Source organism: Rhopalosiphum maidis, chromosome 2 (genome assembly GCF_003676215.2).
Source record: "Rhopalosiphum maidis isolate BTI-1 chromosome 2, ASM367621v3, whole genome shotgun sequence".
Taxonomy (NCBI): Eukaryota; Metazoa; Arthropoda; class Insecta; order Hemiptera; family Aphididae; genus Rhopalosiphum; species Rhopalosiphum maidis.
The window spans coordinates 37554737-37575064 of NC_040878.1; the positions used below are offsets into that span (position 1 = coordinate 37554737).

General features: G+C 28.8%; 1 protein-coding gene across 1 annotated transcript; it reads right to left on the bottom strand.

Moving 5' to 3' along the window:
* Positions 1-752: 752 nt before the first annotated feature.
* Positions 753-13889, bottom strand: LOC113552735 (solute carrier organic anion transporter family member 2A1-like). Its single transcript, XM_026955608.1, has 12 exons — positions 13329-13889; positions 4346-4512; positions 4041-4241; positions 3662-3961; positions 3456-3575; positions 3201-3383; positions 2796-2985; positions 2575-2719; positions 2329-2489; positions 2015-2118; positions 1802-1891; positions 753-1731 (listed from the first exon to the last, which is right to left on the bottom strand). The coding sequence occupies exons 1-12, from the start codon at positions 13391-13393 to the stop codon at positions 1415-1417; spliced, it is 2043 nt and encodes a 680-aa protein (XP_026811409.1). The 5' UTR covers positions 13394-13889; the 3' UTR covers positions 753-1414.
* Positions 13890-20328: the final 6439 nt, after the last annotated feature.

Below are 20328 nucleotides of genomic sequence, written 5' to 3' on the forward strand. Positions count from 1 at the left end.
ATATCGATTTGTTTATCTAAAGCAATTATATGAATACAGAATAGAGAATAACTTATTAATTATTTTACAAAGATGAAAGAATGATTAGAAAAAAACAAATAAAAATGAACGATAACTAATTATTCATATTACGAATATGAACACAAATTTAAATGAAAAATTTATCACGAGTATAAGAAGCAGTTAAAAATTATTATGTTCAAACTTGACGGAAATAGTGAACACCTTTTTGTCCTATTAAATTAAATTAACTATTTAATTAATTCTTTAAATACTTTGATTTGTAAATAGGTTCTTAATTATTTTATAATAAATAATAATCAATATTTACTATTATGAGTTTTCAGAAATATATATTTTAAAATTATTAATAAGCTAAACTGTCAAATAAAACAATATTTAGCCATTTGAAGTTCAAAATTTAAAATTTATCTAATACAGTAATTTTCATTCATATGCATATTTAATGTATTCACAATCTAACCTACCAAATTTAAAATAAATAATTTTTGGTTCAACAAAATATTTGTTGATAAGTATTATAACTATAATTATATTAAGTTATAATTTAATGTGAATTAATTAGCATATTTATTAGTTTTAATAAATAAAAGTAATTACTTATAACCAATTAAATTATTAACCCTTTTAATGATAGATTTTAAGAATACAACCAATAATTATATTTATTTATTATAATTTATAGGTAGTCGGGTAATTAATTATAGATACACATATACATTGAAAAATTTAAATACCTATTTTATTTTTCAATTATTATATGAGATTAACTTAAAATAAAATAAAATTCATGATAAATTATTAAACATAAAAAATATTTTAATTAAACATATTATTTTGTCCACACAAATACCTGCAGTGAATACAACCAAATATCAATCGTTATTTGCTATAATGATTGTGTAACTTTAAGTACAATTTAATTCTTAATTTATTTATTGAATTATAAACATGAATATATACTATCGTTATTAATTCATTATTCTATTATTATAGGTACACGATTAAAAATTACAATAAGTTTGATTATTCTCGTACCATTAATATACAACTCTTAATTGAATAAGTACATGTGCGCCGTGCGCGGGTTCCGTTATCCCTATATTCTTTTTAAACATGTACGGTTTTATTATTAAGTTTAATAGATTAGGAGTTAGGACCAAATTATATCCTCTATTATACAGTTTAATCCATAGACTAGATTGGTACGTAATACATTTTTAAATTAAATAGTATGGCATGTTTAATTTTGATTTTGTTTACGCTTATTGAGGCATCTGTAGTACAATATATATATATATATATATGTATCAGTAACCGATATGAGGGTATTCAGATCACATAATATTCCCTTCGTAGTTCACGTGTTTTCACATTGTTTTATGAAAATTTATTATAGTAATGTAGTTAAGACCCCTCCTTCTCTAAGCGTTGTTCCGGGACTCCTTGGCGAATAGTCGTCTGTATGCCTGGTAAAATCAATATTAGTGTTCGAAGCAGAAAATGATAAATCGGACGGTCTTCTCTTCGGAGGCTTTCTGGTCGGCGTGGGTGCTCTCTCTTCAAATCCAGGTGGCGTTAATGGACTCAACGGACTCGATACTGAGTTAACGATAAATTTTTTCGCAGAATCTGAAGTTCCATACGGACGCAATGGCCTTGACATTAAGCACACGCATGCATAGAGTGCTGCTGACGTCATGAGTATACCTGCGGACAAGTTTACAAGTTACAAATATTTTTAATTTGCATGCCACAGTAGTAGGTAGGTGACGCTTACATATATTGGACAGACTGAGATAGGTGGAAAACGTTGCCGAGCCATTTAACCGACATTGGTCGTTGCTGTCATACAAAATACACGTTAAATCTAAAAAATAAGCGATTAAATTAAATTATATTATATTATGTTTTCTATTCTTACCACAACATAAATTCAAGTATATATTATATTATTGTAAAATAATTTGAATATCCATAATTTAATACGTACGTCCAACAAATAGGTAAAGTATTTTTCCGGGCACATGCCCCATCAAACAAATGAAAGTCACTGCGAACCCCAAAGCTGTGGTGCGATCATCAGGTTCTACACTTCTAAAATTGTAAGTTCACAATCAGTGGGATAACAAATTAAAATCTCATTTACGGGTATAATATGTGGTACATAACATATTATTTAATAACCGTATTATCTGATAATAAAGTCTTTAAAACACAAACATTGACTTAAATTAATTAATTTAGCCATGTTCAATGGATCACCGACCACAGTATATATAAAGTTTAAATTCATCTGTATTGTACCTGAGCAATAAAATTATTGTGCCAACTATACACGTGCCCAACAGTGACAGAATCAACACCGAAATTGATTGATACCCGACGTTCATTTGGTGGCAGTTATGATCATAACAAGCACGCTTACTGGCGGATTCGGTTTGGACGCAAGCACACCCGACGTATTCCTATGATGAGAACATATTTTTATTTATTTTTATTTTTATGTTACACAGCATTTATTAATATGGTTTAATTATGCACATTTCTCACCTGTCTGGAATACAGATCCTGAGTCCTGCAACCGGCATGACAGGGTGAGTAATAGACTATATGGCTGTTTGACGAACAAACCGGTTCAAATGGAATATTGTCCGGACAATTGCAATCCTTATTGCAAAATTCGTTCAAATCAGACCTATATAAACATAAAATAACAAAAAAACACTATTTAGGTGATAAATGTTCTTTTTTATTATTAAGCAAATTCTTACTTATGCGTTATTTGATTGTGTACTTGTATCTTGGAACACCGTAAGAACATGCTAGTGAAGACTAATATAGTCACAACGCAAATTATGCCAATGTTCCAGGCGGCTAACAACGTAGCTCTTGGCTGTGTAATGCATATTAATACGCCAGATAAAAACACGCAAACTGCTGCCAAAGGATATCTTAAAAAATCTAAAACATAAGCAAGTTGCATAATTATTATTATTATATTATACATACGTCGCGTGTTTAAACCAGTACTAAGTTAAAGCGATTTCAAAAAGCTTTTTTTTTTCGTAAATTATAAAAAAATAATGAGTACGCAATTATAAATGCTGATTAGATTATTAATTTTACTATAATTTTCTGAATAAATTTTGTCAGGTAAATATATTAAATTTACAAACCAATGATTATGGTATTTTGATCAGTTGCGTCTGTTGTGTGTTTGGGTACGAAAAACACCGATTCCATGTAATTAGGTTCCTCGTACAACATATTGATCAATACTGTGTACACGCAAGCGATGGCAGCAATATTAGATAAAATCAGCTTATTACTGAAAATCCTTCCAAGCGTACTCCTGAAATCTATTAAAATATGTAAACAGTTTAATGCCGAAATCTGACTCAAATTTTGAATCATTATAATTTATCACGTACCATATCTGTTATTTCGATAAATTGGGCTGTTGCGTATTAATGTTGAAGCTCGGCTCGTGACCAGCCTGTTTGGATATAGAGCCACAATGAAAGATACAACCATCAAAATCAAACCAATAACTATTAAAACAGATTTTTACATGAAAAGTGCCATATTGTTTGAGTCGATATACATAGGTAGTAGGTACAATATATTTTAGACTTACTGAGCCACACGATGTCACCGGCCAAATTAAAGTCTGCGCTTACATGGAATGCAAATTTCCCCACCATCAACCCCGTTTGGAGTCCCAGCAATGATGAACCGACGACCACACCTATACAAGCCGGTATTTTGGTCGGAGTTACCGATTCATCGAGCAGACCTAGGCCCAAAGCCAATAGGGCTGTACTTCCCAAAGACATGCTGACTTGGAGCAAGAACAACACTGCAGTTTTCACCAAGTGAAATGGGACGTACGGTTCCTTTACGTGGGCACCGTGAATTGAGTCGCATAGTGGCGTTTCTATAAGAGTCAATATTTTGAAGGTTTGTGTTCAGTCGATTTAATAATTAATTAAGATGTACGTTTATTATTGTATTACCCAAAGTGGCCAAAACTAAAGCTGATGGTCGTTGAAAGTTGTAGTGATCGGACGCATTTATTAATGCTAGTAAAACGGCAAAAATCCCTTGCAGGATCCCAAAAAACGCAATCCATGAATTCTTGTTGCGTTTACCCCCTCGGTATCCAACGAATGTGGACAACGTTAAATGAACAAATCCACTGAGTATCCATAGCCAATCTAAGTTACAAAAAATGCAGGAATACATACATAGTTATAAGATCACTGATCAGTTAGAAAAATGTGACTTCCGTATATAGTAAGGTATTATTTATTATACACACTTGATATATCTTTAGGTATATTATAGCTTCTCGATTCTAAAGTTGAAAAAAAGTATCTTTGTGACGCCGTTTGGAAGAAAACAAATAGTGTTATGGTAGTCAAATACTTTCCAGCTGTAGCACATCTAATCCAAGACCGACATAATGAATATCCCAGCCACTGCAATCTGTAAAATATGTAATTTGCTTAAATATGAAATCTCAACAATATTGTTTTGCGTTTGCAAAAAGATAATATGTATATATATTTTATTAAACTAACACAATTCGGAAAACAATAGTCTTGCAACACCCATTACTTAGTACCCATTACTTTTTACGGTAATAGTCAAACATACAAATTTGAAAATCGTATGTTGTGTAAAAATCTAGAATATTTTAACTAATATTTTAGTATACAAAATCTTGTATACTAAAATCAATAGTTCAACAATCTACATGGTTAAAATGTTTAAAATATATTAAAATAATGATTAAAACATGGTAATATAAAATACAAAAATAAACGAAACCCGAGACGTCATAAAAAAATAAATATGAGTCGTTTGAAGTTAGTTAAGTTATAGGAATTTATAAAATATTATCTATTATTTGGTAAAACAACACTATATAAAATATACATATTTAATATTTATATTATAACAATAAACATTTTGGTGAAAAAAATTTATTTCGAGTATATCAACTTTCAAAAAATATTTTAACTAAGTCTTCTTTGTACATGATAAATGAATAACTACTAAGGTATATCAGAACATACAGCTTAACGAAAGTAATTAAACAATTCAAAATATAATATGTAAAACAATCAATAATTTTAAAATGACAAAATAAAAATTAATTTTATTAATAAATACACAATTGTAAATACTTATCTTTGACAATGAATAATTTGAATATATATATAATAAATTATTTCATACATTTTTCTTATTTATTTTATTTCTAATTCTTTTCTTCTTTTTTTTTTTTAGTTTAAAGTTTAAATTCGTATCTATTATTTAAGTGAGATTAATAGTTTTATAACAATTTATTATATGATATTCAAAACATTTTATCTAAATGCAGTACCTTAACTCTAGTAGAAATCAAGTAATTATGTGACTAGTGAATTGTAATAGTGAACTAAAAATAGATATACCTAAATATGTAAAGGTATAATATGTTATGTACCTATATTGTAATTATACACAATACACCAGAAACTAATCAAAAACGCTATTAACGAATTTAATCAGTTTCATTTTATGAATCTATGTGATATTTAAAATATATACTAAACGATAAAATAACTAACGAAAAACATACACGTTTGATTTTTACTTTGAAAGAATACTTCTTGAATTTCTGATAATTTACATTTTTTATCGCAATAATATATATCAAACATATTTTCATATAGAAAAATGTGATTAATGATTAGTAAACAGATTTTTTTTATTTCATAATGTCTACTTATATAATATATTTCCATTATTCTGTATAGTTAAATTCATTAAATAGTTTTGGGTTATGTACGTTGTACACCAATGTATTATATCTATTTTAAGTATATATTATAAGTATTTAAAAATAAAAATATCGATATATTGCAAAAAGGAAACGTATTTACCTATACCTATATTAATATTAAATTATTTTTAAGATTGTAAATACTAATAATTATATTATACTCTGGAACATTGAACGATATCTCAATGACAACAGCGCAAAAACTGTACATACTGCATGTTTGGCATACATAATATTATTAGGTACCTATATGTTGTATATATTAAACATATAAACAATGAACATAGTACAATCATTTTACCTATATAAAACATGGTGACGATTTAATAATAATAATATATAATATGATATGTACGAAGTAGTATAAGTTTAAACGTATATTATAAAAGTTTTTTATAAGATAAATATTGTTGACTATTATTATAATTTATTTCGTAATATTGTACGAGACTAGCCGTGCCTATAACACGACATTGAAAACTACAAACACACACATATAATATATTTTAACGTACACGATGGGCGCTGCCATTGCAGTGTGTTGAGTACTTTTTTTTGACGTGGATTACGATTCTTACTGAATAGCATAATAATATAATAATATAACATATACAAGTAAAAGTCCCTATAAAAAATATATATTATGTGGGACAGTATATTATGTATTACATATAGTAATGATGACGAGGGCAACAATTTAATTATATACAGTCTTCGGATGACAGAGGAACCGGAAGTGCGTGAAGGCCATCGTTCAGTGTTGGCCAAACTTTTTGATATACCTACGCATAGTAGTTAATATAAATAAGTAATCCATAATAAGCTATATTTTGCACAATCCGATAACGCGTATTTATGAAAAAATATGGTATTATTGGTCTATATATTATAGACGTAGAGACGTAACTTCAAAATTTAGGTAAAATGTTCAACAGTTTCTCCTCTCATTTAAACAATACTTATCCCTGAAATGTTGAAAGAAGGGAGTAATCCACTTTCTGAAATTATTTTACATATTTTTTAATATTTTATAACAATTTTTTTTAAAATACATCTATCCATGAATATTAACTAGTAAAGTAGTAGACAATGCTTAAAGTATTTTGAGTAAATCCGTCATAAAACTCACGTTTTTAAATGAGACCACAATAAGTTCACTATAAATACGCATAGACTTTCAAGTTATTATTAAAAAAAAAAAATAGAATTAGCAGTAAGCATGAGTATAATATAGTAGCACACATGAGATATTTCATTGATATAAAATTCTTATATTCGTGCACTGTTTGATCCCTCTTAATTACACTAGCGTAAGAGGTGACACAAGTGCACAATTCTACTTAACAAAAAGCATACAATTATACCTCCAACTCTCCAAGACCCATTCTACTCTCTCTACAGGTACAAGTTACTATTTAATTAATTGTTTTATATCTCAATACTCAATCCATTTTATTGTTTTTATAATAGTCTAATTTATATTATTTTCTATTATCAAGTAAGCATAGGAATAGTATACCTGCAGTATAATTTAGCATAATACAGGTTTATATAATTCGTAAATTAAAATTTATAAAGTGTATTGCTGAAAGTCACTATAACATAATGTAGATAGCGGATTATATTCAATCAATTCATATTCAAAAATCAAAACTATTTATATGTAAATCATACTAGGTATAATAATTTAATTTTAATAAGTTAAAAATGTAGTCTGCTCTACAAAAAATGAATGCCCACCAACAGAAAAAAATCCGACACCGTGCCTGTGTGTATATGCTGCATTATAATATATTAAAATATGGCGTTATGGCTGACATTGTATCAGTAGATATTACCATTGAGTATAGATAGTACATTAAGTATACGATATAGGCTATAGTATAACTGCTATACCTACCTATTTTGGTTTAGTCATATATACACCACAACTGTACACGAGTATTCATGCATATGGTTAAATAGTTTCATTACAATGTTTTATGTTTCAGTACATATAATAACATAATATAAGTACAACGTGTATGTCTCTGCACACAATAAATGTCAATGTCCACATAAAAACGGAAAACAGACGCGCCTATATTTTAAATAAGTAATACCTACCTATAATACTACGCGGCGGTGGTTTGAAATATTTGAATGGGATTTAATGAACAACTCGGTGTAACACAAGTATAAACTGTAAACATACCGACATTCTGTAGTACTACCAGTTAATACAATGATATACACAGCAAGCATGAAATGCACAATATGATGTACCTATATACCTGCCCATCACCAGTGGTGTATTGTATATGTAATGCAAAACTTTAAAAACAAAATTTTATAAGCGGCCTTTTTAAATTGACTTTAACAAATAAGATATGTTATTAAAATTTAATTTAACAATATTTATTATTATATTATTAAAAATGTATTCTAGGTTAAATTCACATAAAAAAACATATTATACTTAAAGAATTGATTGTGTAACACAATACACAAAGACAAAGTGTTTTGATTTTAAGAAATTGCAATATATGAATACACGTTTTTCTCAAAAATTATTCTCCATAAACTTATGACATTTTAGCTTATGATAGTAGTATTGATGGTGGGAGGGGATATAGGCGTGTTTTTCTTATACTCACTTATTTATATATTTTTTTACATAGACTGATAAAATTTACGATGATATGTGAGTTTATGGTCATAAATGGCCGTACCTATAGGTACCTATTATAATTTTCAGTGACATAAACAAAACATTCTATAATAATTTGCAATTTTCAATTCTTTTATGTTAGTCACTAGATTAATCAGTAATCAGATAGTTATCAAAAACATTTTGTGAACCAATGAACAAACTAGTGTTGAGAATAAATAACCTTAATAATAAATAATTATAAGTTTCACCTATATAGAAAAATATCTATTAAATATGCTTATACTCTTACAATTAATAATATGAGAACATTTTAAAGTACAATTTATTCAGCAATATATCACTGGTAACCTATTTTTATTTATTGTAGGTATACTTATGATTGAACAAATTCTAAATACATATAGCCATATAGGTATTTATACAACATTTTCGCGTAATAAATCACGCATACGGCATACCTGGGCCTAGTGGGCCTAGCGAGTTCGCTAACATTTTGCAAATTCCATATGTTATTTATTATTATACAAATACAATGTATAATATGAAATAAAGAAAATACATAATATGTTAATACTTAATACACATAACTAATTTTGTATTCTTTTGGAATTATCTTATTACATCAATTTCAAACAGGTTAACAGATTTTTCAAACTTAATTTTTATGTAAATTTGTTACTCTTTTGATTTTAAATGGGTAATCAATACTTTTTAATAAAAATAATTATTTTATGTTTTAGTGTAGACTAAAGGAAGGAATCAGTGATGATGGTTTCTGATACCTATAATTAATGTTTATCTGAATCCTCTTTTGAAAAGGAGCGTTAAATGCCTAAATGTCATAGTGCCCAATTTCAATCCCGTAAAGTAGGAACTTATTATTATATATATTCCAGAAATATTAACGTACTGTGCATGTTTACGTCAACCAGATAAAAAAAATCGTTAACACTCGATGATTGAATATATTATAATAATATAGTAAATAATAATTATGTAATATGTATTGATGTATTATTTGTTTATTGGTTATGCGTGCTATAGGTACAAAAAGGATCTAAAATCTAAATTCGTTATTTAACGATCATCGCATATGAAAGCTTGTATAGTGAACTTACGAGAAATGAAAATATAGGTTGTGCAGTCATCACAAGCAAAACGACCTATTTACTTTTAGGAAGCAAATCAGCCACAGTTATTGTTGGGCATTTTAACAGACAACTTGTTCTTATAATAGTATTAAAAATAATGTGTATATATACGGTTTAGTATAAAAAATATATTCCACTTGTGTATATTATACTGTATTAATTATATTATAGCATTACTAGCGAATTATCGTTAGTAATAATATGGTATAGTATTTCTCTGCTTTTTTATATCGATGTGCGTGCACGACATTCTTTAGAAGAAATTATAAAGTTGAACTTGCACTGATTTTTTGTTTATAAAATTTAAAGAAATCAATAAATACCATTAAATATATTTGCCACAATGTTTTAATTAAAAAATAATACAGTGCTTTTATTTTTATAGGTAGGTGCTATGTTTTTGAGTACGACGCAATCCACATGAGAATAATGTTATAGCCGTTGTGGACGAGGAAACTCCTCAATTTTGACATTAAACTTAAATATTACTTGCAGACTTATTCTATACTATTTATATAACACTTTGTGTTTGGTCAGAATCCCGCGTGGTTTTTTTCGCATAACTGCTTAAAGAATATAGGTGTGTACTGTGTACACAGATTGTTTGTGGTATGTTGAACGTTTTTTGGTTTCTTTAGTGTCGACCAACGACCGTACATAATATATTATATATTGTATACATATATTATAACGTCATAACGAAAAAAAAATACACATAGTTAACCGTTGATGCGAAAAAAACCGTTTATTCGATACAGTATAGATTATGACTGGGTATACTTATATATCTACTACATAGTTATGCAACAGACGCCGCCCGTCAAACCTCCGTTCCGCGCACACTTATCCACGTCGTAATTACACGTGCACTTATATATTATACTACAACTGATGTACAATATTACGATCAACAGTGATCTTCGAGAATTTTAATTACTGCAAATGGAATGTCTTAATAATTTTTATTTGTATACTTTACGTATAATTCTTCAGTAAAAATTAATCTAGACATCTTGTGTTTTTTGCCAAAAGAATATCGTATATTTTAATATAGTTAAAGGTATGTCACGCAGTAATTCGATACATGTGTGAAATTATTTTATTCGGACGTCACATCAATAAATATATACACACATGCATGAATGCGAGTAAACTGTATAGACATTGTGCAATTGGTTCTTCATCTCCTGTATTGCTTTAGTTGACACTTTTTCAATATTTTATTTGTTTTTTTAATGTCCACTGAGTGAAAAAACATACCACGCGCGGAAAGTTTTAACGTTGTATACGTTATGAGTTCTACGAATCGCAATATATTAACATTTGGTCTCTGGAAGATTTATCTAGAAATTTCAATATCATGTATCTTGTTTATTAAGTTGTTGAAACCACATTTCCACAACTATTTAATATGTATATATATATGTAATTTAAGAACAATAAATTATCAATGGTGGTAAAAATAAAAGGCTGTCATTGTTATAAATTAAGCAAATTAAAAATGTCACAAATCAGTTTAAATATATATTTTGGAAATTGTTATTTTATAGGTGCCTATACTTATAATAACTTCATATTAAAGTGTTGACTTTTTATGGTGATTTCAATGTATAACTGAGAATTAAGTAACCTACAAAATATAAACAACAATCATTGTGTGTTATATGGTTACTTAATTTTTGTTTAGACATTAACATATATTATGCATATTGCATAGCAATATTCTTCTTAATAGTACATATTATAGTCACTTATAGAAAATTAGTGTATATATCAATAATAATATTAATTGTTAAACAATTTGTGTTGGATTGTATCTAATTTACATAAAAACCAACCAACAATTATTTTAAATAATAAATTATTCATATATAAGAATTGAAAAAATAAAATCTTTACAATTTTAAACTACCCAGTATACTAAAGCACATTAGTACACCACTTGATGTATACATGATTTTAAAACGTCAATAGAGCGTTTCTATTGTTAGTTTCGACACCAGTTTATAGTTATCAAGTCAATAAATAGATGATTTATACCTATTAGTGATATAATTAGTGTAGATTTATACAAAATATAAACAGAAACTAATTAGGTATTTTATTTGTGTCATAAAATGTACTCAATATACACTTTATAAATCGAATATTAATTGAAAAATTATATAGTAAAGTATAGACTCAATAAATATCTACATTTATTTTGGCAAAATATGGTCTAGACAGTATACACAAGTAAACGACAACTAATCGATAGTTTTGTATAGAATATTTTATTTAGTAGGTAGGTATATGTTATTGATTTTCTGGATCATTAAATATTTAATTAATTTCCTAATATCCTAAAAGTAGGTTATACATTAAATTTTTCCATAAAGAAATGTTAAAATTTATAGATTTTTGATAAACAATTAAATAAAACTTATCCAAAATAATTCGAAATAAATGTTTCGTTTTAAGGTTAACACAAAATTAAATGGAAATTATTAAGTCATAGGTGGCCAAAATACGAGTAAACACATAAAACTTCTTTATTTATCTAACACACAATATGAAGCAAAAGAGTAGTTTATGGAAAAGGGTGGTTCTGCTGCCTAGTCCTACTTTCTGATCCTCGCCGCCGCGAATTATAACCAGTCTTCTAAATCGTTATAATACTATATTAAGCTGAAAACTAAGGGTTCTTCGCGAATTATGAAGATAACTGTATCTTACAGTTGAACGTTATAGGTATACGATTCGCATATACATAATGCACTTTTGTACTTACTATATTGAATGTTAATTTATTTGCTTGAAAATATAAGTAAGAAAGTTTGTGAACAACACCATTGGCCATTACTGTCAAATTAGAGAATGTTAAAAATGTTTAAGATCATTTTCGGAAGATGAAACTTATATTTTTTTTTTTTTTGTAAGCATGTAGTATTTAGTATAATATATAGTGTAAGTAAGCAAACCTACCTATGTTCTATACATATTATATATATATATATTCGTGGAATTGCTTATAAAATATGTTTGGATACAACAGGACTAAAGTTGCTAATAATTGTGCAAGTAAAACTCTCCGAAATAAAATCGACAGAATATTGCTGTAAACTGGCGACCATCCCTTTCATAGAAAACAATCATCACTACAGCGATAGATGCAAGTTATTACACTTATAATACTACTATACAAAATTATATCGTGAATCGCGTACCTACAACATAGGTAAATAGTGCGATAGTATATTCAAATTAGAATGGGCAAACGTTTGTAAAAGGACGCCTGTGTACAAAAAGCTTAAAGGTCCGAAAACGTAATTATTTAACCTATAAATAGTTTAATAACATTTTAAAACTACGAGTGTCATAGTAAAATATATTTATAAAGAAACGAATATAAGAAATGATCCTTCCCCTTAAACAATTATTAAGTTATAATAAATCAAATGCTACACAGTACACATACTATACAGAATAAATATATAATGGTTAACATATTTATAAAGATATATAAAGTCAAATGAAATCATCGTTACTCGTAGTACGGTAATAATAGTATTATAGTCGAATCTGACAAGTTACGGCGTAATACGCAAAACAAATAGGTACCTAATAAGAATGTTAGTTGTTTTTAATGTTTTTAGTTGTATTTAAACCGCGCGCGCGTCAAACTCACCCGCAATCGGTCGGCAGATCTTCGATGTGTGGCTGTACCGTTGGGCGAGCATACGGATTGGTCATCTCGCCCGTGATCTCCGGATAATACCACGACCGCTGTACCGATTAACAACTATATTACCTATGTAATATACACCAAAAATAAATAGACTGCAGTCAGATCCTGTTGTAAATTATAATTTTCTTTTTCTGCGACCGGGCCCGCTACGACAGCAACTGCACTCTCGCGTGAATGACGTTTCAGTATACACCACCGAGGTGTAATGACGAGCCGAGTTTTGTTATTATAGCAACATTATTAATACTATTGTGGAGAACCGACGGCGCGTTGCCCGAATACGACACTGTTGCGGCAATATTCTGTGATGTCGTCGTCATCGTCTCCGCCGCGGCAAAAACAAAACACCAGATACACACAACACACTTTTGACGGCACTCGCAGAGTAGGTGTAGGTACAGCGTTAAATATCTTACAAGTATATATTATAAAATTATATTTTATCTCGTCCGGATGAGAACGGCGCGCGCGATGCCCGCTGACTGTGTTCGGGCCGAGTGCACCGCGGCAAGTCAGTAGGCGCGCTATGAGGTCACGAGCCACCGCCGCTGCCGACTGTATAATATAATAAAATAATAATATAGTTTGGTGGTGGGGTTACACGCGCTCGCCCCGGTCGTACCTGGTCAGGTGAAAGTGTTGTCGCCATGACGACGACGATACGACGACCACGGTAAATGTTTGTGGTCGCACACGACTGTAGCATACGTCAGCGTTTTATTTCCCGAAACGATTTTTACGCGCGTATATCGCACGCGACCACGATGATGGTTCCGATATATAAATGACGGATGATTGTGCATAATGTTATTATTTATTATTAGTACGCGTATCGTACGTATTATACGTACGTGCACCCTTTGATAGTCTATATTATGCAGACGTCCGGGAAGATGTTCATAATATTTTATAATGCTATATTTATTATGTATCTATTTTACTTCTAAGACCATTGGAGGACGTCATCTTCTCCGCCGAGGGTATTATTTTGAGCCACAGAGAGCTAACAATTATCTAAAATATGTACAATAATTATATAAAACGGATTTATCGCGCCAATAATATAAAAACTTTAATGGTCCGCAAAAACCATCTTCGGGCTTTTATGATACTCTTTTATTTCTACGTGAATATAATGTACCTATACAAATAATAATATTGAGTACCTACAACAATAATAGTCTCGTATTAATAAAATAAATACTTTTGCACCGCTTCTGCAGATCTCCTTCGCGGTATATTATACATACAGCCATACAGGTAGTATAATATATCACACGTGTCTTATTTATGTATATGTAAATATTTTATATGTATTCGCCATTCGGTACCATTTATATATTCAATGTAGCCCAATATTATCAAGCAACCGGGTCAGCCATGCATGGTTTTAAAATAAGAATTACCTAGTCGTAGTTGTTCAGGAAGTTGAAATAAGCTTAATTTTTAACATACTTATTATATGACCAATTAAAAAAAAAATATATGTATTCAAAAAGAATGTCACATCTTGAAAATTGAGATCCCCGCAAAACAGAAACAGAGAATTAATGGCTACCAGTTTAGGTTGCAGACTTTCTCTTGTTTCGTTTAGTTACTAAGAGATGTCCCTAGGTTACCACGTAACCTCGACCTTTCGGCTTGTTTATTTGTTTAAGTTCGCGATAAGAATATAAGGCGACAATTTATTGTTCGACTATCGGGTTGATGTCGTTCAAGTGTCTTAAGAGGGTCACATTGAGCATTTGTGAATATATAGTATTATAGTCTATGAAAAACAACTTTATTATTATGTATACTCTTTACATTAATTAATTTTCCAAAGTTCCATCATGTATCTTTTAAAAATAAAGATTTTCAAAGATGTTATGTCATTCTTTTTAAACAACTTGTATATACTCAATTTATTTTATTATATACAAAATCATTCCATTGTGGAGATGTTAGCCAATTAGTGTTACCAAATTGGAAAATTATCTGAGTACCGTTTTTAAATAACGACTAAAGAGTCTAACATTCGATGTGGCACATCCTAAACTATGATGGCGAATAGGAAATTCGGTGACCTGTCAATTGTAATTACCAATCGAATACTGTACACACGACGACAATACGACACTATAACTTCTTTTCACTTCGACTACCAGTTGTACCAGAGAAATGGTTTTTTGAAAATCCATCATAAATTTCATATGATTGGTTCCGTAGAATTTGACTACATAATTAAAACTCTTTACAGTGACTTCTAATTCAAAAATATTCTAAGACGAATGATATTCGATTAACCGCGTATATTTGATAACATAGGGACCTCTGAAAAAAATTAACGTATACTAGTGTCTATGTAGTATGGTTATGTTAGAAGTGTTATATGAGTAAATTGTAAAATCTTTATTTGTGGGCCTTACTTAAGACTCCCTCCCACCACAATATCCACCCGTGATAACGACCGTAAAATTATTATATAATATATTGCAGTACCTATATACATAATACATACGACATAACATTACCACTAAGGCACTAAACCATCTAACGGTTGATACTACTACTATAAGAGTAAAATAGGTACCTATATAATATTATATAGAATGTACAACGCAACTTATAGCTTGCTGTCGGGTCTCGGTAAAACGATTGTGATACTATCGACGCGTATCGTATTATATGATTACACTCGTAATACGCGATCTGCACATGCAACGCAACCATAATACACATGACAAGTGTGTGTAAACAACAGTCAAAGTCGCGCGGCTAAGTCCGGTCCTTACAACAACAATATTATTGAATGCGATCGCGTGTAAGTACACTACTTACAATATAATTAGCACGTCCTGATGTTCTGCAGCTCACGCCCCGCGGTACCCATATATAGGTACTTGCTGGAGCATCGTCGCGAAACCGGATATGTGTCGCGTGTACGAAGAGACGTTTTGTCTGGAACGGGCGGTACTCTACACGATGGCTGTCCACGAATATATCTGTAGTCCTGTACCGTAGAGGATATAATACATGTATTATCGCTAATAAAATATAATATACAAAAGTATATATTGTATTTACTATTTAATTTATCTATCATTATTATACTTATTAATACATTTCTTTATATTATTATAAAATCAAACACCCTATAAACCTCTCATTAGGAATTTTTCTAACGAATAACCTAACTGGATTAATGTTTTTGTAAACAAAACACGCAAGATATCATTATTCACAGAATAAATAAATTTTAATTTTTTTCTGCAAGTGTGTACATACAATTTGAAAAACCTCAACTTCAACTTCAACTTTATTTAATTAAGCTATTATTGATTTTTGAAATCGTAAAAATATAATAGATGGTTGTTTTCAAATTAGCAATAACGATGTAAATTATAAATATATTTTATATACATAAATAACGATTAAATATAACACAGTATTGAGTATACCTAGATTCGTTTTTATTTAATTAATACAATTATTATTACATTATATTTTTAAATAGGTATGCACGATTACATAATTATTTTTATTCTACACTGAAAAGTTTGATGATTTTAAAGTAAAAATATTAAGTAGGTGATGCCCACTTAACTATATCACCCACCAGTACACATTTATATAAATTATAAATATACAGTATCCCGTAAGGATTTACCCATTGCAGCGATATCTCCTATTGACCTATAATAATATAGAGATATCATAATATCCTGGTTCTTTATTAAGATTCACAAGGATAAGAACTTAAAATATTTCATGTTTGAATTTATTTTAATATTTTGGTAAAAAAGTACAAACATATTATAATTAAATAGACATTTGTCTAACGGGTATGAACGTATAAATCTAACGAAAGTACCTCTATAAAAATAAATTTTTATTCAAATCCATACTGGAAAATAGAAACCACCCTTTCCAGTTCCACAAGATAAGATAATTAGATAAACGCAAAAAAGTTTTTATACAACAATATACCTATTTTTCATTTATGGTTAGTGACAGGAGATTAACATTTATGGGCAGCCGGGAAAGCACTCAGCTATACCACCTGACCTGGTAATTTTTAGGTATTATTATCATATTTATTTTAGTAGGTCTCTAGGCGTCTAGACCACTGTCTTTTGAAACTTCTACGTACATTATCGGGAAGTGAAGTGGAAGATAGTTGTTTTGTGTTACTGTGAGAGTTTAAGTTATTATTAAATTTTAATTTTAAAGTAATATAATTTTGCTAATTGATTAAGATGAGTAGGAAGTTTTAGGTCTTTATGAAGTACCAATAAGGAGAAGATGTTATTAATCGTAAGCAAAACGCCTGAAGCGTTTTGGTATTGAATGACTGTAGTGTCCCATAACTGAATACTGTATGTCCAAACTGGTTGAATTATTGACATGTATATGGTAAGTTTATTGGATAGGGGGAGTTTGGATTTCAAAAGTAGTCAAGAATAGTGAAGTCTAGAGTTAACAGTTTAACGTGTAAGTTTTATACGTTGGCTCCAGCTAGATTAGGCGTTTATTTAGACCAAGAAACTTCGTTTGCTGTTGGAATTGTTAGATTATTTAACGTAACAGGTGGTGAATAGAGATTTCTAAGTGAAAAAGGTATGGGTAGGAACTTTTTAAGTTTATACATTTTACAATACCTAGTCCATCCTGATATCCTGCCAAACCCGTTCGAAGCCTTATATGTCTAGGAATACTGCTGTACAGAACTGTTTTTTTTCCGAGTTGGATATTATACCGACTGCTGAACTGTTCTATGTAGTTGATACATTATTGTCGAGTGTTTTGGTCTGAATCCAAATTATGTGTAAATACCTATTTAAAATATTTTGGTTGAATGGAAGTGTAAGAAAAGAAAATTAGACATAGATTCTTGGGTAAACAAAAAAATTGGTCATTTTTCTAGTATTAAATAGACAATAGGCAATAAAACGGTAAGAAAAACAAATTCGTGATTTAAATTTGTTCGTTGTACCTACATTTTTTCTATTATTATATTAGTTTGCTTTAAAGAAATATATTGATTTGAGAAAATTTGATTTTAAAATAACGTATATGATAAAAAAAGATGTGTAAGTGATGACCAAAAGTTATGATTAGTGAACGGATTTTATTGTAAATATATATTTTTATTGGAATGCGATATTTTAAATCTGATAAAAAATGTGTACGATTTAGATCATTCTAATTGAAATAAACCCAAATTTATTTTACATATTTTTACATATTGCCGCTACTACGTCGATGAAGAGAGCCGCAATTTGGCCACCCCTGGAATATAATGTAAATATTTTAGTAATTGTTTCAATAAATAATTTGAATACCGGGAAGATATTTAATAATTTACAACTTAACCACTATAAAGTATATTTTTTTATACATTATTTTATTACAAAAATACACATATAGTCATAGCTAGTGAAACAATTCAATTTAAACATACGTTTTGCAAAAACAATATAATAGTGACATTTTTTTAGCTAATACATTTACATTTTAATATTTAACATAATATAACTCAGAGGTTCCCAAAGTGGTCTATATCGACCCCATGGGTAGATTCTAACCTGCAAGGAGTCTATGTCAACAAAAAAGAAAATTTGGGGTGCATGAGGTGTAAATAGGGGGTCTATGAGAGTAATTAAATCAAAAATTCATGTATTGTAAATTAATTTAATTTGCATTTCCTGTCATTTTAATAATTAAAAAAAATAAATAAATATTGTCATTATTAAAGAAATAAAAGTATGAATAAAAACAAACTTAACACATACAAAAATTGAAAAATTAGGTACGTGGTCTACGGTGAAAAACAGTTTGGGAACCTCTGATATAGCTGATTTATTTAGGCAATTTAAGTAATAACTAAATTGGTATTTGGTATAATAGGTTACAACAAAGTTAATATACTGTAATCGCAGATCTATTCACTGCTTTAACATAATATTGTTTTCTATTTCAAGTATTACAAAATCAACTTAATAAGCCATATAACATATGATTAAAATTAATTTAATAATAAAGATGCCTAAAGCCGGTACAATGTATACATCATACTAAAAATATACAATAGCCAATTTTTGGTAAACATTTCTTTTATAAAATAATTACATTTTTAAAATCAAATTACTAATAATAATAATAAATAATAATGATAATTTAAGGTGAGAAATGTGTAGGAAAAATAAATTATAAACATAATAATTAATAAAAGGTGAGTTACAATTAATACTTAATTACAAATGGAAAACCAAATCGGTAAACAGTCAAAACAATTAACTAAGAAGACTAGTAATAATTAACCAGTAACATTTTCTTAAAGCCACAATTGAACAATTATTAATTAATTGCATTTTATTTTCATTTAAGTTCTCGCCAAATTATTATTAAAAAAAAGTATTCTAGGAACCGTGGAATAAAATTTAGTTCATTATTTATTCATGTGTTTCAAATTTATAATCCATAATAGACAAATAATAATAAATCTGATCAACACAGACAGAGAAACTTTTTTATATATTAATGACTAGAATTTAAAAAATAAAATAAATTTAAGATCAAATTGAAATGGCAAAAATAAGTCACTTTTGAACACTGGATTAGTATGGTTTAAGTTTCATTAGTCAATTGACTTAAAAATTAGAAATATTTAAATAACCATTTAAATAAATTTAAATTTAGTCAATATGTTTTTAGTTATTTTTAATTATTTTAAATATAAATTGATTACTAAAATGTAAAAAAACAAAGGACACCGCCATTTAATTAAATTTTGAAGATAACAATTAATCTATTTTAGAATAATGTGATTCAAATTTTTGATTATCGTATATCACATTATACATTAGCACATACCACCCATTATGCCATATTATTAAAACGTTATGTGTTGGCAAAAAAAAAAAAAAAAAATGAAAAAAAATAGTTATAAATTGTTTTA

Coding starts and splice junctions, on each gene's coding strand:
- LOC113552735 (XM_026955608.1), bottom strand. CDS start 13,393: ATGACCAATCCGTATGCTCGCCCAACGGTACAGCCACACATCGAAGAT. Junction 4,242..4,345: donor TATACCTAAAGATATATCAA/GTGTGTATAATA, acceptor TTTGTAACTTAG/ATTGGCTATGGATACTCAGT. Junction 2,986..3,200: donor TCAAAATACCATAATCATTG/GTTTGTAAATTT, acceptor CTTATGTTTTAG/ATTTTTTAAGATATCCTTTG.